This window comes from Babylonia areolata, chromosome 18 (genome assembly GCF_041734735.1).
Source record: "Babylonia areolata isolate BAREFJ2019XMU chromosome 18, ASM4173473v1, whole genome shotgun sequence".
Classification (NCBI taxonomy): Eukaryota; Metazoa; Mollusca; class Gastropoda; order Neogastropoda; family Buccinidae; genus Babylonia; species Babylonia areolata.
Genome location: NC_134893.1, coordinates 39,752,329 through 39,776,024, shown reverse-complemented (window position 1 = coordinate 39,776,024; position 23,696 = coordinate 39,752,329). Strand labels below are relative to the sequence as shown.

The 23,696-nt window shown below is 37.9% G+C and overlaps 1 protein-coding gene across 1 annotated transcript in view; it reads left to right on the top strand.

Annotated features, from left to right (window-relative positions):
- The window catches only part of LOC143292766 (uncharacterized), a 65,458-nt gene that overhangs the window by 25,546 nt on the left and 16,216 nt on the right, over window positions 1–23,696 (top strand). Inside the window, exons 5-14 of the mRNA XM_076603316.1 lie at window positions 11,807–11,845; window positions 13,176–13,264; window positions 13,860–14,090; window positions 16,427–16,596; window positions 16,940–17,795; window positions 18,260–18,317; window positions 19,049–19,109; window positions 19,735–19,765; window positions 21,718–21,875; window positions 22,333–22,399. Coding sequence (XP_076459431.1) covers window positions 11,807–11,845; window positions 13,176–13,264; window positions 13,860–14,090; window positions 16,427–16,596; window positions 16,940–17,795; window positions 18,260–18,317; window positions 19,049–19,109; window positions 19,735–19,765; window positions 21,718–21,875; window positions 22,333–22,399 — 1,760 coding nt within the window. The remainder of the gene's footprint in view (window positions 1–11,806; window positions 11,846–13,175; window positions 13,265–13,859; window positions 14,091–16,426; window positions 16,597–16,939; window positions 17,796–18,259; window positions 18,318–19,048; window positions 19,110–19,734; window positions 19,766–21,717; window positions 21,876–22,332; window positions 22,400–23,696) is intronic.

The window sequence follows — 23,696 nt, the reverse complement described above, 5'->3', positions numbered from 1 at the left end:
AGCTCTTGTATTCATATTTACACCAAAGTGGAACAGGATTTGATTTTGTGCAGTGGGAGTTGATGCTACAGATTTCTGTAGATTCTCACCCCCTCCTTAGAGCTTATGGATTAGAGAATATTGTTTTTTGTTTTGTGCTTTGGAATATTTTGAGCGACATGGGAGAGGGAGATAATTTGTTTAAAAATGCATTGCCTGTTTAATACTTGTTTCATAATGTTTTTCTGGTTGATGTTCCATGTCCCATGGGTGCAACTCTTTCGTCTATTGACAGAAATACATTTAGATTTTCGTGAAAAAAAACAAAACATTTTTTCTTGAGAGATAAAAAGGGAGGGGGAGGGGCTGGCAGCTCTGATCTGTATCATTTGCTGATGATCTGTCAAAAATGAAAACGAAAATACATATAAGATGTCCGTCTGTATTCTTTGTATTTTTCATAGTAAAGAAGCTTTGAGAAGAGAGATTTGTCTGAGCACCAAAATAGGAGTCGCTGGTTTTAATGTTTCAAGTCAAGCTAGCAGTTGTTAAAGTGTCGATCATAAAAGATGATTTCTTTATGGCACATGTTATCACTATGAAAAGCAAGTCACACACACATATGTGCACTTGCGCGCGCGCACACACACACTCATGTGCACTTGCACGCACGCATGCACACAAATTTTTATGTGGATGCACAGATACACTGGCATGCGTGATCTCCATACTGTCTAGGGTCATGGGTACATTTGGCTGATCTTTTGTTCATTCATACACATGCACACACAGAGGCTTGCATTGAATACACAAGCATGCAGTGATGCACATATAAACTTTGTCTCTCTCTTTCCTCTCTCCCTGTCTTTATGGATATGACATGATCCAGTGATTCACGATGAACCTGTTTTTAATCACAGGAGAGCATTCAAAATGTCAAGGTGTATAATTTTACTTAATTGCTTAATGGGGTCAAATGATTTTGCATATATTGAGTTTTAGCTTGTCATTTTCTTGACATATTAAAACCAGCGTAGAGGATGCCAGAGTGAAAGCAAGTACTGTGAAGTTTATAATTCTATTTGAATGACAGACTAACGCTGCGGCTGAGATAAAGTGATAGCTCACAATGAGATAAAAGGATAGTTCATGTTCAGTGGAAACCAAGAACAGGCTGAGCAAGAACAGTTATCTTGATAAGGCATTGTCCCTGGTGGTTGTTTTTTTGCATGTGTGTGTGATTGTTGAAGTAATTGTTTTTAATTTAACATGGAGACCCTTAGAAATCCTGGAAGGACTCCCTAAAATTTACAAAGAGGGTCCCTGGGACCCTTGCATTTTATCTTTATGGGTAACACTGAAAATGAGAAGTTCAGTGATTCACTGTGCACCTTTTAAATACTATTTTTAGATGAAATTTTCTGTTTTGATGTCTGCAGAACCTTCTAAATGCCTTTTAAACCATCTTTATGGTTCAGTTTCAGGGGGGCATGGCCTCCCTCAGCCTCTCCACCCCAAACACTAACAGGGTTCTGCCCATGTACCTCACCTGGACTACTTTTCAGGGTGTTTTTTGTTGTGGTTTTTTAAAAAAATATAATTTCCTGCCAGTTGCACCCATGTTTTGATAAATGGATGGTGTAACACTGTTATTAGATATGTGATCAAATTGTTATATGAACTGTGATATTACTGTTACCTCATTTTGTTTGCTTTTGAAATTTGTTGAAATGAAATGGCTTTATTTTTCTTTATAATGGTGCTCTGTTTCACATCAATTGGCAGTTTATGCTGTGTTGATGGTGAATGTATCATCCACCCCAGCTGATTTTGAATACTAATTGCCATACAACCAGTAAGGGTTTTGAAAGTACAGTGTTTGTGTAATTTTTATTTGTGGGGATGTTGGTTCTCAGTATCTACGGACTAAACATATGAGTACACATTCCCAGTGAAGAGAGCTGCAGTTGAATGGTTGTGATGAAGTTAGGAAAAAGCGACATTTTTATGTTGTCACAGAACCAGCTGTATAATGAACAACTCAGAATTTGTGTAATAATAACGGGAAATTAAAAACGTGTTTCTCTGTCTGCCTGTCTGTCTCACTCTCCCTCTCTTCATGTGTGCGTGCACGCACAACGAAACACCTGAGGAACATCTGTTACTGAGGTGTTGTGCAGACAGTCTGGATGTAACTGCTTGAACATGCAGTCTGGCATTTTGCCTAGTCTTCTGATTTCTGTTCATCAGCTAGTAGAAAAAGAACCGTTTAATTACACATACTTAACCGTGACCCACTAGTGCAGACTCCGGTAGGGTGTTTTCTTAGTGATTTAGTCATCACAGAGCAAGTTCATAATTGACATTTTATAATGGATTCACTCCAGACGCTTTGACTCGCATGTGTAAACGAAGTAAGTCTGTGCAACAACCCTGTACTGTTTGTTTTCCAGGGTTTGTACCAGTTTTAATGATTAAACAAAACCCGACCAACTGTTAATGATATCCTTTTTCTTTAAAAGGGAGAAGGGGGAGGGCATTCAAACTTGTCGGGAAGTGGTAGTGGAAGTAGTAATTGCAAGCGGTGTTGAAATCAAACTTAGGGTTAAGACCTTTCGGTCAACCCCTGCACAGTGATAAGGTAAGAAACAAAGGCTGAGGTAGGTCAAAAGTAAGTCATTTAGCAAATGAAAAAAAAAAGGAAAAAAAAGAAAAAAAAAGCTAGTCTTGCATCCAGTTTCATTGAACTTAGTTGTTGTAGTGAATGGCCACGGTAACAACATGATTTCAAAGTTCAAAGTCAGTATGATAGAAATAATCTTGTTACTTGTACATTGACTGGTTATTGTCAAAGGAAATCTTTCAAAAGTCAAGGTTATTGGTTGAGGACACAGTGCACAAAAAAAAGTCCTGTGTTAAGGTGCCCTTTTGCTTTGTTACATTTGATTAAAGTGTGCCATATGTCAGTTTTCAAGGCCTTCCCTTTGTGGTTTACTGCAAAATGTGTTTACACTAATAGCATTGTTATGATTTATTTTTGGAGCACAAAAACTACACTACTAGCATTGTTAGGAATTATTTTTTGGAGTATAAAAACAAGACATGCAATGATACATTGGTTTTCTACTAGTCAGCAAAGAAGTGTGTTAGTTTGGAAGAACACATGGGCTTCCTGAATGCATCTTACTTGCCATTTGATACATTATCTGTTGAGAAAGTTCCTTTTCTGGTTTTGCTTCTTAATATAAAAATGAAAAATTATTTGACTATCGTTAATAAGAACAGTAAAGATAGTGTAGGATTTTAAGCATTGTTAGTTAAATGTATGGTGATTCAGCATCATTTATGTACAGAAATCTTATTTCAGTAAATGCAAAGGTGGTGTTGGGTTTTTTGGGGGTTTTTTTTTGGTTTTTTTGTTTGTTTGTGAGACTGTTGAGGTGGTTTTCTGGGTTCTGTCAAAAATCAATGGTTTATTACTGTGAACACAATATTAAGTTTTTGCATGTGTTAGCCTGTTGTGAGATTGATGTGTCAAATGAATTGCATGAATATTGTATGATTGTGAAGTTTACTGTAATCCAGGGTTCCCTCAGAACTGGCAATTTTGAAATGTTTTTGAAAAAAAATGTGAGCACCATTTCCAGCGCTAAATGCATTTACAGTGATGGGAGAGTTACGCTGAAAACAAACATGTTTTTCAATTTGATTAAAAGAAAGAGAAGAAGGAAAAAAAACAAAATTTAAGTTGAACCTTGTTGGATGTGACTTCCATGCAGATTAGTGAATTGTCATTTTGTGCAGACGTTTTTTGAAAAGCACCAGAGGCATGCTCCTGAAATTTGTGCAACTCTTGGGAGAAAACATACGAGAGAGGGAAGGGGAGAGACATTCATTAGATATGACAGTAGCTGTTGTGATGCTACTGCCTGTGTATAACACGTACACTATTGAATCCTGTGTCTGAGCAGTGTTTGGGTGTCTAAAGTCATTTCATTAAATTTTAAGGTCAGAATGGTTTCCACATTTTAAAAAGTTTGTTTATTTATTGAGACATCTTGCTACAGCACATAATCTGAAAGCTGCATACGCTTTTCTATAGCACTAAAAACATTCGCTCAAACATACCCACACAAGCATATGCATATTATTTGAAACATAGGTAAGAGAGAACAATTGAAAGGAGTTTGTCATTGATTAAATCAAGAGATGTATCAGATATGAAAAGATAAAAAACGAAATAATAACAAACATGTAGACGATTGAAAACTGCATACAGGGATGCATGCGCATGCATCAAAACGCACAACACACACACACACACACATGCGTGTACGCACACATGCACTGACAAACGCACGCATACCCAGACACACTTCTCACACACTCATGCAATGACGCATGCACCTACAGGCATACACATACACACAAACACAGATCAACATTCAAATAATGCAACCTAACTACAACATTACATGGTAAAATAGTTCTGCTGAGCATTTCCTCCAAGAAACATTGTACTTAATTAACATATATATGTTAAAACTTGATAGATGAAATAAATGTATGCGCGCACGCGCGCACACACACACACACACACACACACACACACACACACATGAATGACAAACAATTGAGACAGACTACAACATTGCATGATAAAGCAATATTTATCAAACATTTCTAGTAAGAACGTATTACATTTATGAAATTAAACCTGAAAATGTAGCAATGTACATATTGTACACACACACACAAAAAAAAGTAAAAAAAAACCAAAACAAACAAATAAAACCGCTCACCTCCACCCGCATGCACACATACGCATGCACGCGCCATACACATCCAACAACAACAAAAGCACACACAGATGAACAACTGAGTAAACAAACTACAACATTACTTCATAATACAGTTGGTGTTAAGAATCTCTCGCATATATATTTATACATTAGATCACACACAACACGCAGACACAGAGCGCTGGTGCGCAAACACGCGCACACACCTATTTCATAGGACTTGTATGACTGACTGAACAGGTGTGTCTTGAGGGCAGTTTTGAACTGTGAGGGGGTTTCAGAATGACGAGTTGTGAGTGGAAGCTGGTTCCAAACAGTTGTCACAAAGTGAGAAAAAGATCGGTTGCCATTAGTCTTTGTTTTGTTTCGAGGAACAGTAAAGGTTCTATTGTCTGAAGAAGAGCAGAGTTGTCTAGCAGAAGTATAGACATGAAGGAGATCAGAAAGATAGACAGGAAAGTAGGGAGCAGTGAGAGTTGATGCAAAGAGTGGATGTCTTACGTTGTACATTCCCATGTAATGATGTTTGAGAGTTTGTTTATTCCCATTAACTCTTTTGAGTCATAGAGAAACAAGGAAACATGACAATAACAGGATGACGGCCACAGTGGAAGAGCAAAGATAATTTAAAAAGATGATGTGTATGTATAAACCAGAAGCAAAGGGAACTAACTTATGCATTATTTCCAGCTGTGTCCACATTGTCAGTTTGGAGGAAAAACAGTTGAATTCAGTATTAGTTTTGCGTTTTTCCATATCACTTTATCAGTGTAGTAGGCCTCCCAAGGCTGTGAACTCCCAAGGGTAGACTGGGTTCTCACACGCACGCACACACACACACACACACACACACAGTCTTAACAAATTTAGATAAGATTGCTTTTTTTCCCCCCCCAAACTTAATCCTCAGAAATGGTTGAATGTCCCTCAGGTTTTGTGATGAGCCATAATAGCTCTCACATTTTAGGCTTGTAAGTGTGATAGCGTATTTTGCAAGGGGCCTAAATTTTTTTCAAAAGAGATTTAAAGAATTAAGTCATCCTTGCTTGCAAGTGCCAAGTTGTAACGAGGTATACTTGGGTGGTAAGGGGCTGTGACTTATTGTTTTGGGAATGAATTTAATTTGGATAAAAGAATTGTACCATTTAAAGGGTTAATTTTGGATCTATTTTGTTGTGGATCTTTATCCTGTTGGCAACGCCACTTTGTAGCTGTGGTCCCGAGTGGTTTTATTATGATATAAAGGGGACGGTACAAAGGAATTAACTGAATGCTTTATTGGAATAAATGATATGAAAGAATCCCCACACAAGCCAGGGACATATAGCAGGCCAGTCACAAAAAGGTTTTCTATTGTTTTTATTTACAATACTTATAAGAAGACAAGAAGATCAAGAGGAAATGAAAATAGAGAAAACAGTGCACTGAACAACAAACAAATGTCATTAAGAACAAGATGTCAGCACAAGTGAATAGTACAGCACATGTATACATATTACATGAAAAGACTACCAGTCAGTTTGGGATAAGCAACAGCATTGGATAAGATAATGCATACGTGTGAAGACCAAATACTGACATTTAATCACATTTCTAATATTTTGAATAGTGCAGTTTCAGTGGTTAAAGCTAAGTTGATTTAGTGAAAGTACACTGACAGTATAGATTTAAGTAAAGCTCATACAGTGTCAAAGTGGCTCAAATGAATCCGTTTATCATGTAGCACTATACTGGAGTAAGCCGTATAGGAGAGGGCATGATAACTAAATTATAATTAACAAACTGTGATAAATATCAGATGGTTTTAACCAATAGCTGATATCACAACAACACTATCTTGTAATCACAACAGAATACTACACACATCTTTGAATACTGAGCACACTGTAACTGTGAAACACTGTAGCAGTACAACTGATATCAGCATGTAAAATATTACATGAATAATAAACAAGATAATAGAATTGGTGGCTTTGATATTATACTGGCAAATTGAGAGACCAGATAGTCAGTGCTCAATACAAAGATTGAAAGAACCATCATGGCTTAACCATTAGCGTTGAATGAACCTACTCAAGTTATCCTTGCATCAAAGCCAAATGTCAACATAGCTAAGCTTGTGCTCAACATTTAAATCTCCTCCACCAAAGTGGGATAAGTAACCTAACTTAACCATCATCAGTGATAGCAAATGAGAAAGAATGCATCATTCACTAGAACATTCTCGAACAATCAGTGTCCAGACTGTGACGTTGCAAATAATTAAATGGAATACTGCTACAAGCATACGACATGGCGATTTTCTATATCAATCATAACCGAGCTGCGACTACATGCCAAAGCAATAACTGAACAAAGCAATATCAACGTACTCATAAGAACACAAGTACTGTGTCGAAGAATACAATTTACAAATCATCAGCACATTTTAAATGGAGTACTTACAGTGATACATAGCAAGATGTTGGCCTCTGGGACAATGCACAACACGCACACACTGTGTGCAACACAGCAAGAGAGAGAGAGCAGGTTCTAGCCAGTGACTGGCCAGGTGAAAAGTGACCAGTGATTAACAACTCCATCTACTTCTGCAAGTTAAGCGAACTACACGGATGCTAGTGTGGCCCATGAAGCGAGTCGGCTCAAATCCCCCTAAATTTGATTAGCATTGTGTTTGTGACAAGGTGTTCAATGATAAGATTTCTAAATGATTCCTGAACCGATTTACATAGGTCGCAAAAGAAAGAGTTCAATACCTACTTTATAATGAATATAAAATGAAATGTTGATTATTTAAGATGAACTTATAATCTTAAGTCACATGAACTGAACAGTTTTAGCGAGCTCATGGCGGAAAATTACAAACTGTGTGTTAAATCAGTTTAAAGTAGGCAAACACACATGGAATAGATTTAAAGATGGAATTGCGGCAATTCTGCCAGTATATAATACTTGCAGTTTACTGATCTACCAAAAGAGATAATTAAATACGGTCTAACAGAAACACCAGTTTCAGCTAACCCAATGGTGTATAGCGACACTTAGTTGTGGAGTGGTTGTGTTACATGGATAAAGTGTCGGTTGAAATCTTTACACTGCCAAACGATCAAACTGAAATCAAGTATGCTTCTGACTGATGTGTGTGTAAGCACAACAAATATATTACAGTGAATGATACAGAGACATGATTTATGATTTAATAGATGTTTAGGAGCAGTTGTTTAAAAGGGGCTTTGCATTCAAACCGGGTATGGTGTCACACATTCTGCGCTAGCATTGAAGACTGGCAATTTAGTTGTGAAAAAGGCGTCTGCTTGCGCTGTGAGTTGAGCCACGGTTAGTAGCCAGTCATATTGTGTTGCAAACATGCAATTTTCATCAGCATCAGGGGAACTCCTCCCCACTCCCCTCCCAGCCCCCTGACATCCCTCACCAGGGTGTTAACCCTGCAACCCACCAGGGTCCTTCCACAGTCCCTGGAGTACAGGTATATTGGGTGGGGTTGTTTGTTTTTTTTTAATTTAAAAACCAATTAAAAAAGAAAAAAACTGGAAAATTGAAACCAGGATGCATGCCAGTCTTTTTCACCCTCATTGTAGTAGACATTTTTTTTTTGTTTGTTTAGCTTTTGTGCAGTGGAAATAATTTTCAATCTGGTGTTCAGTTTAACTTTGGCATGGATAATTTTCAGTCTGGTCAGTAAAAAGTATTCAAAAAAATAATTGGGTCACATCTGTGGGAACCTTGCAGCTAATCTTTTTCTGTCATCTGTCTGTTTCTGTTTCTGCAGTCTGTCTCACTGCCTGCCCCCACCCTTTGTTGCTGTGACTGTGTTATGCCATAAACCTTTATTCAGGATTCTTATGAAAAGCCAGAATTTTCAGCTCAAGAATGGGAAGATCATGTTTTCAGCAACTTCTGAACGACTTGATGTGAAAACCACGTGTGGAGAAATTGCAAGGAAAAATCATGTGGAAACAGAGAGCATGTCTACTGGAATAAAACAAAATGAGAATGGCAAGCAAAAAACTCCTGAATCATCAGTTTACGTTTGCAGACATCAGAAAGATGAATGTGAACTTCATCTGCAGATCTCAGGGGACCTGGCACTGTCATTTTCAGTGTCGGCGTTGATTGAATAAATGCTTTGTTTATTCATCCATTTGGATGTCTTTGTTTTATTTGATGTATGAATGACTGCTTTGTCCCTGAGTTATCCCGGCTGTATTCTGCTCTATTTTATAAACTACAATGTTCCCATTGCATCATCCGAAAATCACTTTTTCATTGAAACCTTTTCTTCAGTATTCTGTTAGAATCACACATTGTAAGCAGCATTTCAAAAGTTATTTTATAACCTACAACATTGTGGCAGTTTGGGTGAATGAACAGGGGAAAGTCTTGTGTGGATAGTAGTGAGGGAGAACGTGAAAGATAATGAAGTGTGGAATTTCTTTAAAAAAAAAAATATATATATATATATATATATATAAAATGCCAGCGTATCAGAATTACCAGCATAGTTTTGTTTTCAGCTGAAAGTTGTTAAAGTCGCAGAGATAGTATTTCAGCATTTAGTGGTTCAGCGCAGTGCTCTTGAAAATGATCAGTGGCTCACTGGCTGTCTGAAAGGTGTCAAAAAAGAAAAAAAAAAGAAAAATTATTGACTTGGAAAGCCGAAATGTAGATCTAGATCAGATCACAGAGTTACAGCCCGCAAACACAGGAAAGAGTTGTAGTAACTGGCAATGCATAATATTTCACACCTGGGTTTCGTTGAATCCTTTGAGTTCAGTTGAAATTTGCATTATGAGGGCTCAGAGCACCTATTGGCAATTCTTTTGCTTGGTGAGGCTGTAGAAAAAGCAGGTTATCTGTAGTAGCATGGGCTATAAGTGATAATGTGTATGTGTAATTTACACTTGTTTTGCATTCACATTTTTAAAATACGCAATATGGCATGAAATTCACATGACTCAGTAACTTCACACACATCACAGATAAGACAACACAACAAGAAACAGTCGACAGCTGATGGTAAGGTGACTGATTCAGAAGGAAAAACAAAGTTATGTTACTTTGTCAACTGTTGATGCAATGAAATTGAGCAGTGTGATTGTAATCAGTGTTACACCAGCACTATTTCAGAAGGATCAAATTTATAGCTCATACAGAAACAAATGCACTGCTGACAACCATGCAGTGTGTTAATAAAGGCAAATTAAAAAGCAAAGAAAGCCCCCACCCCAAAAAAGGAACAAGTTTGTTATTGAATTTGATTCAGTTATTGTGTATTAGTGCACTTAAGCTGGAAATAGCACTGACCAGTGGCCTTGATATTTCTTATTGGGATTTTGAGAAGCTGCTTATTTGTATAGAGGGTTTCTGATGGACTATGTGTACAGCATGCATACCTGACAAGAATTCAATTGGTAACCCTCTGAAGGCACAAAATATGTTCTTCTGGGAGACTGTCCAAGAGTGAGTTGCAATGGTTAAGAGGGGAACTGATAAAAGCAGTCAACTTGCGCAAGACAGTAGTGGACTTTCCTACAGGGCCGTCACTGAAAATTATGTGCCAAGCTCCATATACCAAGGAGAATACCATGTGACATGGAGAACTCTGTAAAGAATGCTTTGGACCATCCAGGAAGAATTAATCAGTAGTCAGCTACTAGTAATGGCTGCCATTCCATGACCTTCACTACTGTTTCATCCCAGCTGAATGTGTTCACAGATGTGTCTGCCTGAAGGTACATTGGACAGATACTACTGGCATGATACGCGTATGACATGATTCCATGGTTACATTATTGAACTCAGAAGGGTTGAATAAATAACATACTCACACATATGCTTTGTCCTCATCTGCATTATTAATCAATGTTAGCAGCTTGTCTAATTATTTTTTTTAGATTATTTTAGAAAAAAATATATTGATCAACCACAAAAAAGTTTGTGCATGAGCTTTTTTCTTTCTTTTTTTTTTTCTCATGCAGTTTAGCTTTTACGTCTCATTTGTTGCTATTGTTGCCCTGTTTCTGACATGGGAACATGCTTCCCTGCTGCTGCACTTGGTGCCAGCTACCATGAATTTCTAATAAAAGATTAGAGAAGGCAAATACATGTTCTTGACAGTAATCACTTAAGAATTATCTGGGCTAGAAAATTACTGGAATCTTTGTCAGTCCATGATGTTAGAAATGTGGATAAAATTCAGGGCTTGGATGCCCAGGTTAAAATTTTTTTTTTCATCTGGGATTGTGTGTGTAAATAAAAGATAACTTCTTAAATTTGCAGTTTCAAATGTTAACAAAATTCTTGCCAGTAATGTGTGTGTGGGGAAAAAAAGCAAGTATCGACAAAAAACACAACAGAATGTGATAATACAAGAAAAGAAATATAAATTCTTGGTGTACAGACCTTTATGCATGAATAAATGGCATAATACACTTTTTTAAATTTATATTTTCCTCCACTCGCACTTTGATGTGAAGGTTTTTTTGGGGGGTGGGAGCTCAGAGCATCCTCAACTAAGGATAGTAAATTTGCATTCTTCACACCAGTAATATTTTTTCTTATATATATATATATATATTTTTTTTTTTTTTTTTTTTTTTTTTTTTTAAGGTAAAGGAGACAATTCCTGCCTGTGTGTTCACACTTTGATATGCATGCATGCACAAACATGCACTGTCAATTTAAACACACCTACACACATCTGTACATGCATTTTCAGGACATACACACACATAGACATAACTTTTTACATGTGGAGAAAAGTGCACCACTTAAACATACTTGTATATGGTTAACAAAAACATGTCAGCAAAATGTCAAAGCAAAGTCTGATTGCCCCACCCCTGGCTGAATGGGAATGAGTGTTGTGGAATGTTTGTGTGAACTTTTAAATGTCCTGTCTTTCCTTCTGGTTAACACAGGTGGCGAGTTTATATGCAAAGTGCTTTTCTTTTAACAGTACATATGAAAACCACTAATCTGTGTATTTGGTTAAATTTGTGCAGAAACAGCAGCAGCAGTTAAGCTTGGAACAGCTTAAACAGGTTGGTGATTTTATTTATTAGAGTAAATTGCTGGGAAAGTTGAGGTGAAGAGGGATTTTGTCCAAAGCAGTATTTTATATTAAGAAATAGTATGTGGAGCTGGAATAGAGGTCCCACAAGATTTTAAGTATTACAGGATTAACATTGTTGCATTCATGATTTTAATGAGGATTGATTGTGGACTTTCCTAAAGATTAAATTGTACATGGAAAGCACATAAAATGCACAATCTAGTTATGCATAGTATTTTGTACTGTTTGAATCAGGTTTTGTTAGTTATATATTGAGATACTCTTCAGCAGATTCTGACAAAAAAAAAAAAATGCTATTAGTGCTGAAGAAAGCTTGAAAACTATCTTCAGGAAATGATAATAACGAATGACAGCATCAGACTTGTCAGCTAATGATGTTTGCAACAGAAGACCCTCTTACCGTCTTTGTGGGGTAGCTACTGCCCACAGAATTTTTTTTTTTTTTTTTTTTTTATAAACAAATTTATATAAATAATGTACACAATAATTTGTGGTGTTCTTCGGAAATAAAAATTTAAGACGAATAGAACAAGAGTAGTAAATTGAGTGCCTGTTGTTCAAGCAAGGGTACTAGGTTTGAGCCACAAAGGCCAATATATTTGTCCCCCTGCACCCCCCATTGATGTCCTTTCAGTGGCAGACTGGGTTTTATCTTCTGGATGGGATGATAAACAGAGGTTTTCCAATCTGCTGCATGCACATAATACTTCTGAAAGTGAAGGACGGTGTCAAGAATATCAAGTTAGGCTTTGCTCAGGGAGAGCAGCCCCAATTTCACACAGCTGTGACTGACAAGTGACATTATGTAATAAAAGTGCAGTTTACAGTACGTGGGGAACAGTAACGCTAACATGTCAGTTTATATAGATACTCAGTTTTTGAGAGATTAACTCATGTTTCTAGTGATGGGTTATCATGGATTATGTATCTTATCTAGTGTGTAATTACCACTGGGAAAAGGCAGAACAGGTTAATGCAGACAACCCATGTCTTCATTTTTCAGTTATGTGATAGAATCAGAAGATAATTTTACATATTCCAAAGAATAATCCTTATAGGGATGTGAGAAATTATTTCAAGCTTTGAAAGAAAAGATGCAAACATAACCAATCCATAGAATTTAAAAGTTTCCCCTTAGATATTAAATTTATTCTTCCTCAGTTCACTGATTGGCAGGTCTGGTCATTGCTGATTTTGTTGCAAACATATTGTTAGAAGTTGATATTGAAACTAAAGTATGATCAATTGTTTTGTTAATGGAAATGTGTGAATAAACAAAAGATAAACATCTTTTGCAGACTCCAGACCTGACAAATGCTAATGCATCAGAAATCGACAAGGTGATAGCTGCTGTGGCACAATCCAACAAAGGTTTTGAGCCATCCAAGTAAGTTATGTCCATGTTAACATTGTGACTGTAAATACTGGGTCTTTCTTTTCTTTGTTGTACTGTTTTTGTTTCATGGTTTGTGCTTTGATTAAAAAAACAATTAAAAAAAGCTGGTAAATATAAATAAATGGGAACTGTCTGCAGCATACTATAGCTGTGATTGTTCATGTGGATCATTTTGAAAGTAAAATCTATGTGACTGATAGAATGAACAATGAGGAAAGTCTTTGTGACTGATAGAACAAACAATGATCAGTTACAGATGAAGGAAAGTTGTATCTCGTATAATGGGATAAATTGGTTTTTAAAATTGCTACTGGGTTCATGCCTGTCACCAGTATCATTTGTGAAGACTCGTCAAAGAATAAAGTGTTCATTTTCATATTTATTATCCTCAGATCTGAACTGTTTACCAGGTGCTAATAAACTACTTTCCAAATAAACTTACAGCTAATGGATGATGCTCATGATGATTTTGTGGAACAAAAATAAATAAGTATGATGATAGTTGAGATATTCTGATATGCTTGCTAGTAAAAGTCTCAATATATCAGCATTTGAAAAACACCTAAATTGTTGCATGTGTTTTCAGCTACATTGGAAAGCATCATTCAGGACCGCTACCCGAGGGCTATGTGTGCCGCCGGTGTCACCAGGGTGGGCATCATGTCAGCAACTGCCCCAGACAGGATGAACGATTTGGGCCCCACATCAAGAGGACCACTGGCATTCCAAACAGCTTTCTGACCTTTGTTGATGACCCTCTGGCGCCAGGGGCACTTATGACTCAACATGGACAGTTTGCTGTCCCCACCATTGATGCGTAAGTTGTAATTTAAAAAAGATGAAATGGATATTAGAATTCTCAGACAAAACATTGTCAGACACGTTTTTCTGTGTGAATCGCTAAATGGTTAAAAACAGACTGCAGGATATGGAATCTATTCTTGTAATGCATTAACATGTACCAAGCGAAAATACTTTGAACTTCATACACATACCGATACTACGGAAAAGCTATCAATACTGTAGGTTATGAATTAATAAACACAAGCGGAAACAACACAAAGAAAAGCAAGTGAAACACCACAACGAAAATAAGATCCATAATTTAAGGATAGTCACTTTTATTCCACGTCGTCCTGCTCACTGAATCCACTGAAATCTTCGAGTTAAAGAGGGTCAGCACTGCTTCCTCCGCCATCTTGTCACTGACCTCAGCCTCGCTTTCACTTGATGAACCTGAAGGTGGAGGTCGCTGCTGGTTCATCGCTTGCACTGTCGTCTGCTGCAGTACACAGTCCAGCCTTACGAAAACCATTGACATTGGTGGACTGCTCAATTTTCCCCCATGCTGTCAGGGTCCATTGACAGACTTCAGCAAAGCTAGCTCATTGTAAATGTCCAGTTTTGGTGAATGACTTTTCACCACTTGTCATCCAGGTTTCCCGTTCGACACGCAGTGCCACTTTGAATGGACGGTTGATACTGATGACGAGTGGTTGCAAATACTTGATTGTGCCTCCTGGGATCACTGCTTGAATTGAGTTGATTGTGCTGACAGCTTCTTTCACAGAGTCAGTAATGTGGGCTCTCATGCTGTCCAAAACAAGCATGGCCTTATTCTGGCGAAAGAAACCCCCTGGACGCTTGCCATAGCACTACCAGCCACGCCTTCATTAAGGTTTCATCCATCCACCCTTTCTTGTTGACTTTTATGGCGATTCCTTTCGGGAATTTTTCCTTTGGCAATGTGATGCGTTTAAAAATGACCATTGGTGGTAGCTTTTCTCCTGATGCCGTGCAGCTCAGAACACAAGTGTGTTATTTCATGGCCAGTTGTTTTCAGTGTGATGGATGATTCTCCTTTATTATTTACAGTCTTGTGAAGAGGAAGGTCAAAGGTACTTCATCCATATTAATGACGTCTTGCGGACCAATGAAATTCTCAGCTATTTTCTCCTGTGTAAAGTTACGGAAGTTTGTCAGTTTTTCTTCAAAGTCAGGAGGAAGTTGTTGACAGAGAGTTGTTCTTGTCCTGACTGAAAGACCTCTTCACTTGAATCTGAGGCACAGTGATGGCCCACCTTGGAAACCCTCAATGTTCTTTTCTGCAGCGATTGTTCTTGCCTTCAGTCTGATCTGAACTGTGGAAACACCTCGGCCATTCGCTCTCTGTGTGTTGATCCAGTCTTCGAGGTGGTTTTCTAATTCTGGCCATCTGCACTTCTTGCTTCTAAAGGCCTTTGTTGTTTTCTTGCAACACAAAAGTTCTCCACCCTGCTTCCTCCAACGTCATATCATCGATTCATTCACTCCAAGCTCATGTGCAGCGGCTCTATTGCCTTTTTCGATCGATCGCTAGGTTGATCGCCTTCAATTTGAAGGCTGCATTGTAGGCATTACGTCGCATTTTCGGCATGATGAGGATGTGCGCTTGAGCAGAGTAGAACTGAATGCTCAACTGAAGGCTTTAATGTGCGCAGATTGATTTTTAAAACGTGAACAGTTAGCACACAAATCTGAACCTCATCCAAAAATTAATGAACAGAGATCATGATTTTGGTGAGTTGAAGGGCAGCTAAGAATAGACGAGAACGTGACACACCCGGGATTGGGAAAATCCACAGATAAGTCGCATCACTGTATAAGCCGCAGGGGTTGAAGCTGGGAGAAAAAGTCGTGGCTTATAGACCGAACTTTACGGTAAATTGTAGTTTGGATAGTGTTGAGTGTTTTGACCTTTTTCCCTGTTCATGCTGATCTTACTCTTTCAATTGCCTGGTGAGCAGATAGTCTGAATTACTCCAAGCTGTCTTCAACGAAGGATAGTGATGTAAATCTTGAACTGCACTAGCTTTATCAGAGGAAGAATTTAAATCTTGAGCTGTCAGACATCCCTTTTCCTTTTTGTTGGATTCAAAAAGGTTTTCCCTCTTTTGTATACTTTTGTTTATATATACATAGCCTCATGACTGTCTGCCAAATATATTGTAAGATTACCAGAATGCTTTTTTAGATGCATATTTTTGTGGTAAACTTTGTACATAGCAATGTTAAGGCAAATGAGTATGGACACAGCTGTTTGGTTTGACCATATACATTAATTTTTTTAAGCTTGAACAGATTCCATTGTATAATCTTTCTGTTGTGTTGCAGACAAGCATATAAAGAGGGGAAAAAGGAACACCCTCCTTTCCTACCACAGCCTAAAAACATGGAGCCAGAGAAACCAAAGATTCCTTTGGAGCTGAAATGTCGTCTCTGCAATGACCTGATGACAGATGCTGCGCTTGTCCCATGTTGTGGAAACAGCTATTGTGATGAGTGTAAGTATCTTGATGATTTCATGGTGCAGTTTGCAAGTATATAGTAAGCTTGTTTAATGTGTGCATATGCCATCAAGAGGGGTTTTGTATTCCCTTTGGTTTGGCCAGGAAATTAATGTCAGGTGAAATGAATTTGCGTTGAATTTTTCCATCTTATTAAGCTTCTTGCCAAAGACCACTTGCATCTATTCAAAACATCAGTTTTGGTTAATTCAGGTTTTCCTGTAGTGGCACTGTCTGCTAGGTGTAAGAAATCAATAGAATAGGTGGGGATAGATATAGAAAACTGGGGGGGAGGGGGTTTGTGCTTGAAATCACAGAAACATTGTCTCTTTTTTCTCAGGTATCCGGGATGCTTTACTTGAAACTGAAGATCACCAGTGTCCCACCTGCGGTCAGTATGGAGTGTCACCAAATGGAATTATTCCTAACAACTCCCTGCGCACAGCAGTGAATGCTTTCACGAATGACAGTGGTTATTCAAAGGCACGCCGCAAGTCATTGGACGGCAAGTTGGTGTCACCACAGCAGAAGCAGCCTCCACAGTCACCTCAGATGCTATCTAGTCAGCAGCCGCCTCAGTCATCTCAGCATCGGCAACCTTCCAGCCACCTGCCACCGCCCCCTATCCATCAGCAACCCCCTTCAAGTCAGCATCAGCCCCAGCAGTCCCAGCATCAGCGGCCAGTTTCTCACCAAACTCTGCCTCCAAGACATCAGGCTCCTAAAGACCAGGGCCCGCCACGTTCAACAGCTCCCCCTTCACGACATGAACCACAGCCTGTCCATCTGCATCCCCCACCTCATCATCAGCCTCCATCTGGCCAGATCAGACCATTACAGGACAGTTCACAGGTTCATGGGTCATTCCATCAACCACCACCCTCTGTGCCTCAGCCTCACTCTATAAACAAGCCGGCGCCAGTGTCACAAGCTGCCCCACGCATTCCTTCCTTATTTGATATTCCAGCCCACAACACTAGCCGACCGCCACCCAGTCATGTGCCTGCTAGCCGTTCATCCTCCGCACATCAGCTACAACATGGCCCAGTGTCCCAGACAAACACAGCTCCAGTGATGACCCACCAGCCCCAACACCCACCAAGGTTTCCTGACGAGAGACGTGTCCAGGCCCCACACCCTGAGCCCCCACATGTCTACGTTTCCAGCACTCTCACTTCCACAGAAACCAGGACTGGGTGAGTCCACAGGAATAGTGTATTTGCAGTGGTGTTTCAGGTGATGTTACATAGCTTGAGGTAAAATTGAAAGATAATCATGAATACAAATAGTGTAACTGTACACTTAGGAAAGAAATATTACAAGCAAATAGTGGAGTTGTGTAAACATCCCCTGATCCTCTGTCCAGATAGTGATTCAGGATCAGATGTTGTGGTCCAAGAGAGGATGGGTTAGAGGAAGAGAAGTATGGGGATGTAGGAAGGTCTTTCTATGAGTGATACATCCAGCATACTGTATTTTTAGAATATTTGACTTAGTAACATTTCAGTCCTTGACTTGTTTCTGTCTCTAAAATCGAGACCTCTGCCAGAGTCTGCACTAGTGGGTCACAGTAAGTATGTTACTTAAACGTAATTTTAGGAAGAAAATTTCCTTTTTTGTGCATAAATGTAATGGAATACATGAAATTCTTCTGTTTCAGATATTCTCCCCATAGACATTCTCCACGAGCTGCTTATGAAGAAGAAAGTTCTGAACAGGTATTGTGTATATTTTTTCCTTTTCCTTTATAAAAAGGAAACTCTCATTGAACTGTTTTGTATTGCAGATTTGTTCTATTGGGGGGGGGGGGGGGGAGTGTTAGGACACTCATGTCAGTGGGATAAGTGGTGCAGATCCAGACGTATTCACATAGCTCTTTAACTGCACACTAACAGAACAAAAGATAAAATTTTCTTCTTTTTTGTTTGTGGGCAGCAACTCCAACTTTCACTCATACATGAGTGGGCTTTTACATGTTTAACCGTTTTTTCCCTCACCATATAGGCAGCCTTGCTCATTTTTGGGGGATGCATGACAGGTATATTCTTGCTTCCATAACCCATGGAACGCCGACATGGATTACTGGACATTTGATATGCATATTTGATCTCCTGCATGCGTATACACACATAGGGGGTTCAGGCACTAGTAGATCTGCAATCTGTTGTTGTGTTGACCTTGGAGATCAGAAAAATCCCCACCGATTACCCACCAGGCTCCCTCCAATTGCAAGTCCAGCGCTTTAACCACTTGGCTGTTGCACCCATCTAAATTTCCTCTTAAACTTTCATGTGTTATTTCATGTGTAGATACTCTGAATACTTCTTACAACTTTCTGCCTTTTCGGAAACAGATAATGTGGATTGTATAAAGTCAGTCACTTGGATAACTAAATATTGCTTGATCAGAAATATCAACCATTTAAATTCTTCAGTACATGTTTTTGCAGGTAATCTCGGTGGTTGGACATCAAACTCACCACCATCGGGAACGTGGACGAGGACCAAGAGGTATTGGTGTTTTTATGTATTCCTTTTATTGTTCAAAGGTGATTATACATAAAAATCACTCTCACAGAAGACAGTGCTAACTGTGAATGAGATACAAAGGTCTTTGATAAATATGTGTTATTGTTCTTCATCTCAGTGCTACATGTGTTTGACAGGGGTTTTTATTTTCTATTATTTCATTATGTACAAATTCTCATTCATTTAATCTCTAGCTCACTTGATATCACTGCTTGCATTCGATTTCTGGTGGATGATTCACTAATTCAGGAAAATGTCCTAAAAAATGCATGTTATTATATGATAAGACTGTAAATATCTGAGAACAGAACACATTACAAGCAAGGGAAAAGGATAATTTTCTTCTTTTTCATTGACTCGCATTGTTTTATTTCATTTATATATATATATATATACATACATACATACATACATATTTTGTGTGTGTGTGTATTGATCATATTTAATATAGAACACATTTTAATGAATTCTTAATCTTTTTTTTTCTCTCCTCATGATTCCTTTACTGGATAAAGCGCAAAGCACAAGTGAGTCATGAGGGCTTTGCCTTTTGTTTGTTAAATAATTCTATGGATGTTCTGATCTTGTGTTTTTCTCTTTTTTGAAGGTCATGGTGGAAGAGGTGACCGTTCACACATGTGAGTACACATTTACAAAAGAAATACATTACATGTTTGTTTTTTTGTCTCCTCTCCACCCCTCTTGACTTGTGTTTTAAGATTATTCTCATGTTTTTATAGATTATTATCTCTGTAACTTCTTGTTTTTCATATGTAAATTAAGATTGTTCACACCAGTTTGATGAGCAGGTCAGTAGTGTTTTCTGGTGTGAATTTTTGACTCACTTGTGTAAACAAAGTGAGTATGTTTTAACCCGGTGTTTGGTTGTGTGTGTGTGTCTGTGTGTCCGTGGTAAACTTTAACATTGACATTTTCTCTGCAAATACTTTGTCAGTTGACACCAAATTAGGCATAAAAATAGGAAAAATTCAGTTCTTTCCAGTCATCTTGTTTAAAACAATATTGCACCTCTGGGATGGGCACAAAAAAATAATAAAAGAAGCCAAATTATATGCAAACTGCATTTACTGTTATATTTTTTGTATTCTCTAAACTTGGCACTTTGATCTGGTATTCTGACACAACAACAAAAGAAGTCATTATTATCATTTTTTGTTCAAACAGGAACTTCTTTTGCTAGGCATGGAAGTTTTATTTATTTTGCAAACGTTCTGGTGCAGAGAGTAAAAAAGGGAAATGAATCTGTAATTAATGCTAGGGGACTTAATTTGCTTTAAACTGATCTTTCTCATCTTAAACATTACATTTTGAAATTATACTCGGTACATAAAAAGCTTGTGTGTTTCACTCTCAGTGTACAGTGCTTTCACTATGTTAATTTGCCCAAGTGGTCTTTTTCGGAAAATACTAAAATCAATACGACGAGTGGACTTTACAGATCTATTGGCTGAGCCCTGAAGGTCATGGGCAAAAATCAGTTGCATACACATATTTATACACATTCGAAGCGCGTGCTCATATTCTTTGCGAACGTGAACGACGCCATTTTGTTTCAAGTTGTTGACCTGCCCATTCAGTCCTATATTCAATGGACAATAACACGATAACATGTGATGGAAAGTTGGAGAAGGAGACTGTTAAATATTTATTCAGAGAAAGATTTGTGAACGCCTCATCACTTACTGGATTATGCCCCAAACTGCCATAAAAATATCCAGAGAATCAGTCGGAATTCACAGTTAAAAATTGTAAACCATGCGAGTTAATACCCTTGAATTGATCGCGATGAAACGAAAAAATCTCCAGTCTTGATTTTTCTCAAAGTGAAGTCCTTTTCACATCATACAACGTTCAGAAGTACTTGTACTTGGCTCTACATGTTATTAGTTTAACAAAATAGTAAATTTTCATATCAACTTTAAAACTAAAAAACTAGAATGAACATAAAAGAGAAATTGAATCGACAAGGTCATACTACATTCCTGGTGGGTGTAACTAAACTTGTACGTCTATCTAGATCTAGATAGAACGGCTAAATGTTGCAGTGTGATTGCGGCGATAGCCATGTCTCCTTTACCACGGACTTAAAAAGAATTTTTTTTATTGCCCTTAAAGATTTTTTGAATGCCCAAGATACACCAGAATAATATGATTTAAACAGCATTCTCACTGCGAATACCGCAATTGATTTATCGCCCTTTAAAAAAGTATGTTCAAATATTAAATTTTAGAACGTCAGTTAAGGAGCTACGATAGTGTAATGGATAAGACAGTTTCTTCTCACCTGAACACGCGGGGTTCGAATCTGGTTAGGACTTTTTTTTTCTTTTTTTTCTTTTTTTAACCCAAAGCTTTATAATAACAAATACAGAACTCATTTTAACGATTAGATTTTTTTTTAAATTTTAAGTGTATCACAAGTGAGTCTTGAAGGCCTTGCCTCTCTTGTTTCTTTTGCACTTACCTGTTCTAGTTTTTTGGTTCTGTTTTAAACATTATCCTGCAAAGAATGAGTTAGTAAAATGATGAAATGATATATGTATATTGCTACCTGGTGAATGGATTGCAGGCCACATGCACCAGCAGACAGTGGTTATCCACCTGCACCAGCCACCCTTCCAGGTCATGGAGCAGCCCCAATGCCTCTGCCGTATCTGCCACCAGTGTGCCTGGCAGCACCAGCCATCCCTCCACCAGCCTTCGGTTATCCTGCTGTGCCCATGCCAGGTACATCTCCACACTTTGTTTTGGTTTTGGTTTTTGGTTTTTAGAGAAGGTATCATCCAATAACTGACTGAAAACATCAACAAAGGACTGTAGCCACACCTTCAGGTGGCTACACATGTGACAGTACGTAAACATTCCAACCTCGATAATAAGATAACACACAAGAAGCAAGCGAGCAAATAATAAGATAACACACAAGAAGCCAGAAAACAAACAATTTTGGAATTTGAATGAATGAATGAATTGACAGTTTTTTGCCTGCTTCTTGTGTGTGTCTTCTGTAGGGGTTGGAAGGGCTACCAATAATCGGATTTAGATTCCTGTTGAATATCCTTGTGCATTTGTATATACTTTTTTTTTTTTTTTCATGTTTGGAAATGAATGTTTTATATTTACTTGATGTCATATTCAGTATCTTGAAAAACATGAAAATTGATAATTGCATTTGTGATTTCAGGATATCCCCCCCAAGCTTATCCAGGTTATCCACATGCAGTGGCTCCTACCCCAGCTACGGTTCCACAGTAAGTCTTTCTGCTTCTCTGTCTGCTCCACTCTTTACTTTACTTACCATCTCACCTTTATTCACTGATGGTTGTCAATCAGTAAACATAGTTTTATTATTAAATGTAAATAAATGCCAAAGCAGAATATTTATTTCAGTGACATTCAGTTCCAGCCAATATCATATTTAACACTGATGTGTATGTCAAGCATTGTCCTGATCGGTTGTAGGGTTCCAATGTGTGAGTTAGATGGGCACCTCGCAGTTCAGTTTATCTACGAGGTTGATACAGATCTTTTGCCCACTTTCCTTCATCTCATTACCTAAACAAACCCATGCATGCATGCAGATATGAGAGTGTTTTATGGTTTGCATGCTTTCCTGTTGTGGATTTTTTTATTTTTTTTTTTTAGTTACTCCATTGTCTGACAGTAAGATGCTGAAAAATTTAGGAAAATAGTGCTGATGAAAACTCAGTTGTGACCCTCCACCACAGAATGAGTCGCCTTGCACCAGAGGTAGATTTTTAGTTATTGGTGTATCATAAATCTGCAATAAAAGAGCTTTACAGCAAAAAAAAAAAAAAAAAAAAAGTTTGTAAATCGGATGATTCTGTGAAAAGTTCTTGTGATTTGAAATTCTAAACTCGGAAAGAATTGCGACTGATCGGTAAGTATACTTACTTTTTAATCAGCTCAACATGATGAAAAACCTACCAGTTTTAAGATTAATTTTGTTGTGGTGTTGTTTGTAGTCCAATTGCTATAAAACTTTTGCATTGTATAGTATATGCACTAAAATTTATGCCAGATTAAAGGGGAAAAATACTAAATCATTATGCCGAATCATGTAATTGTTGTAATTCAGTGTGCTCACTGGCTTATTGTGCTTGTGATAATAACATAATCCATGCAACAAGCACAACAAAATAACACACACAAAAAAAATCCATACAACAAAACTGCTCACACTAAAGGTACAAGTTCACATGCCTTTTTTATCCCAGCATAGCATCAAATTAAATACACTTCATAATCCAATGAACACTTCATCTGCAAAGAAAACCTACTTGCCAAACCCATACTTCACACAATAAAGACACACAACCTCATGAAACAAACACTCAACAACAACAACAACAACAAACGTGCAGATATGTTGCACAGGTAATCAATTCTTGTAAAAATATAAAATAAAAAAAAAGTGTCAGTCATCAGGGTGGATGGCATTGATGTTGAACGTTCTTCCTCCACTTTTTTTTCTCCACTGGTGGTGTCAGTATGTTCCAAAAATGCATGGTATATCCTGAAACAGTT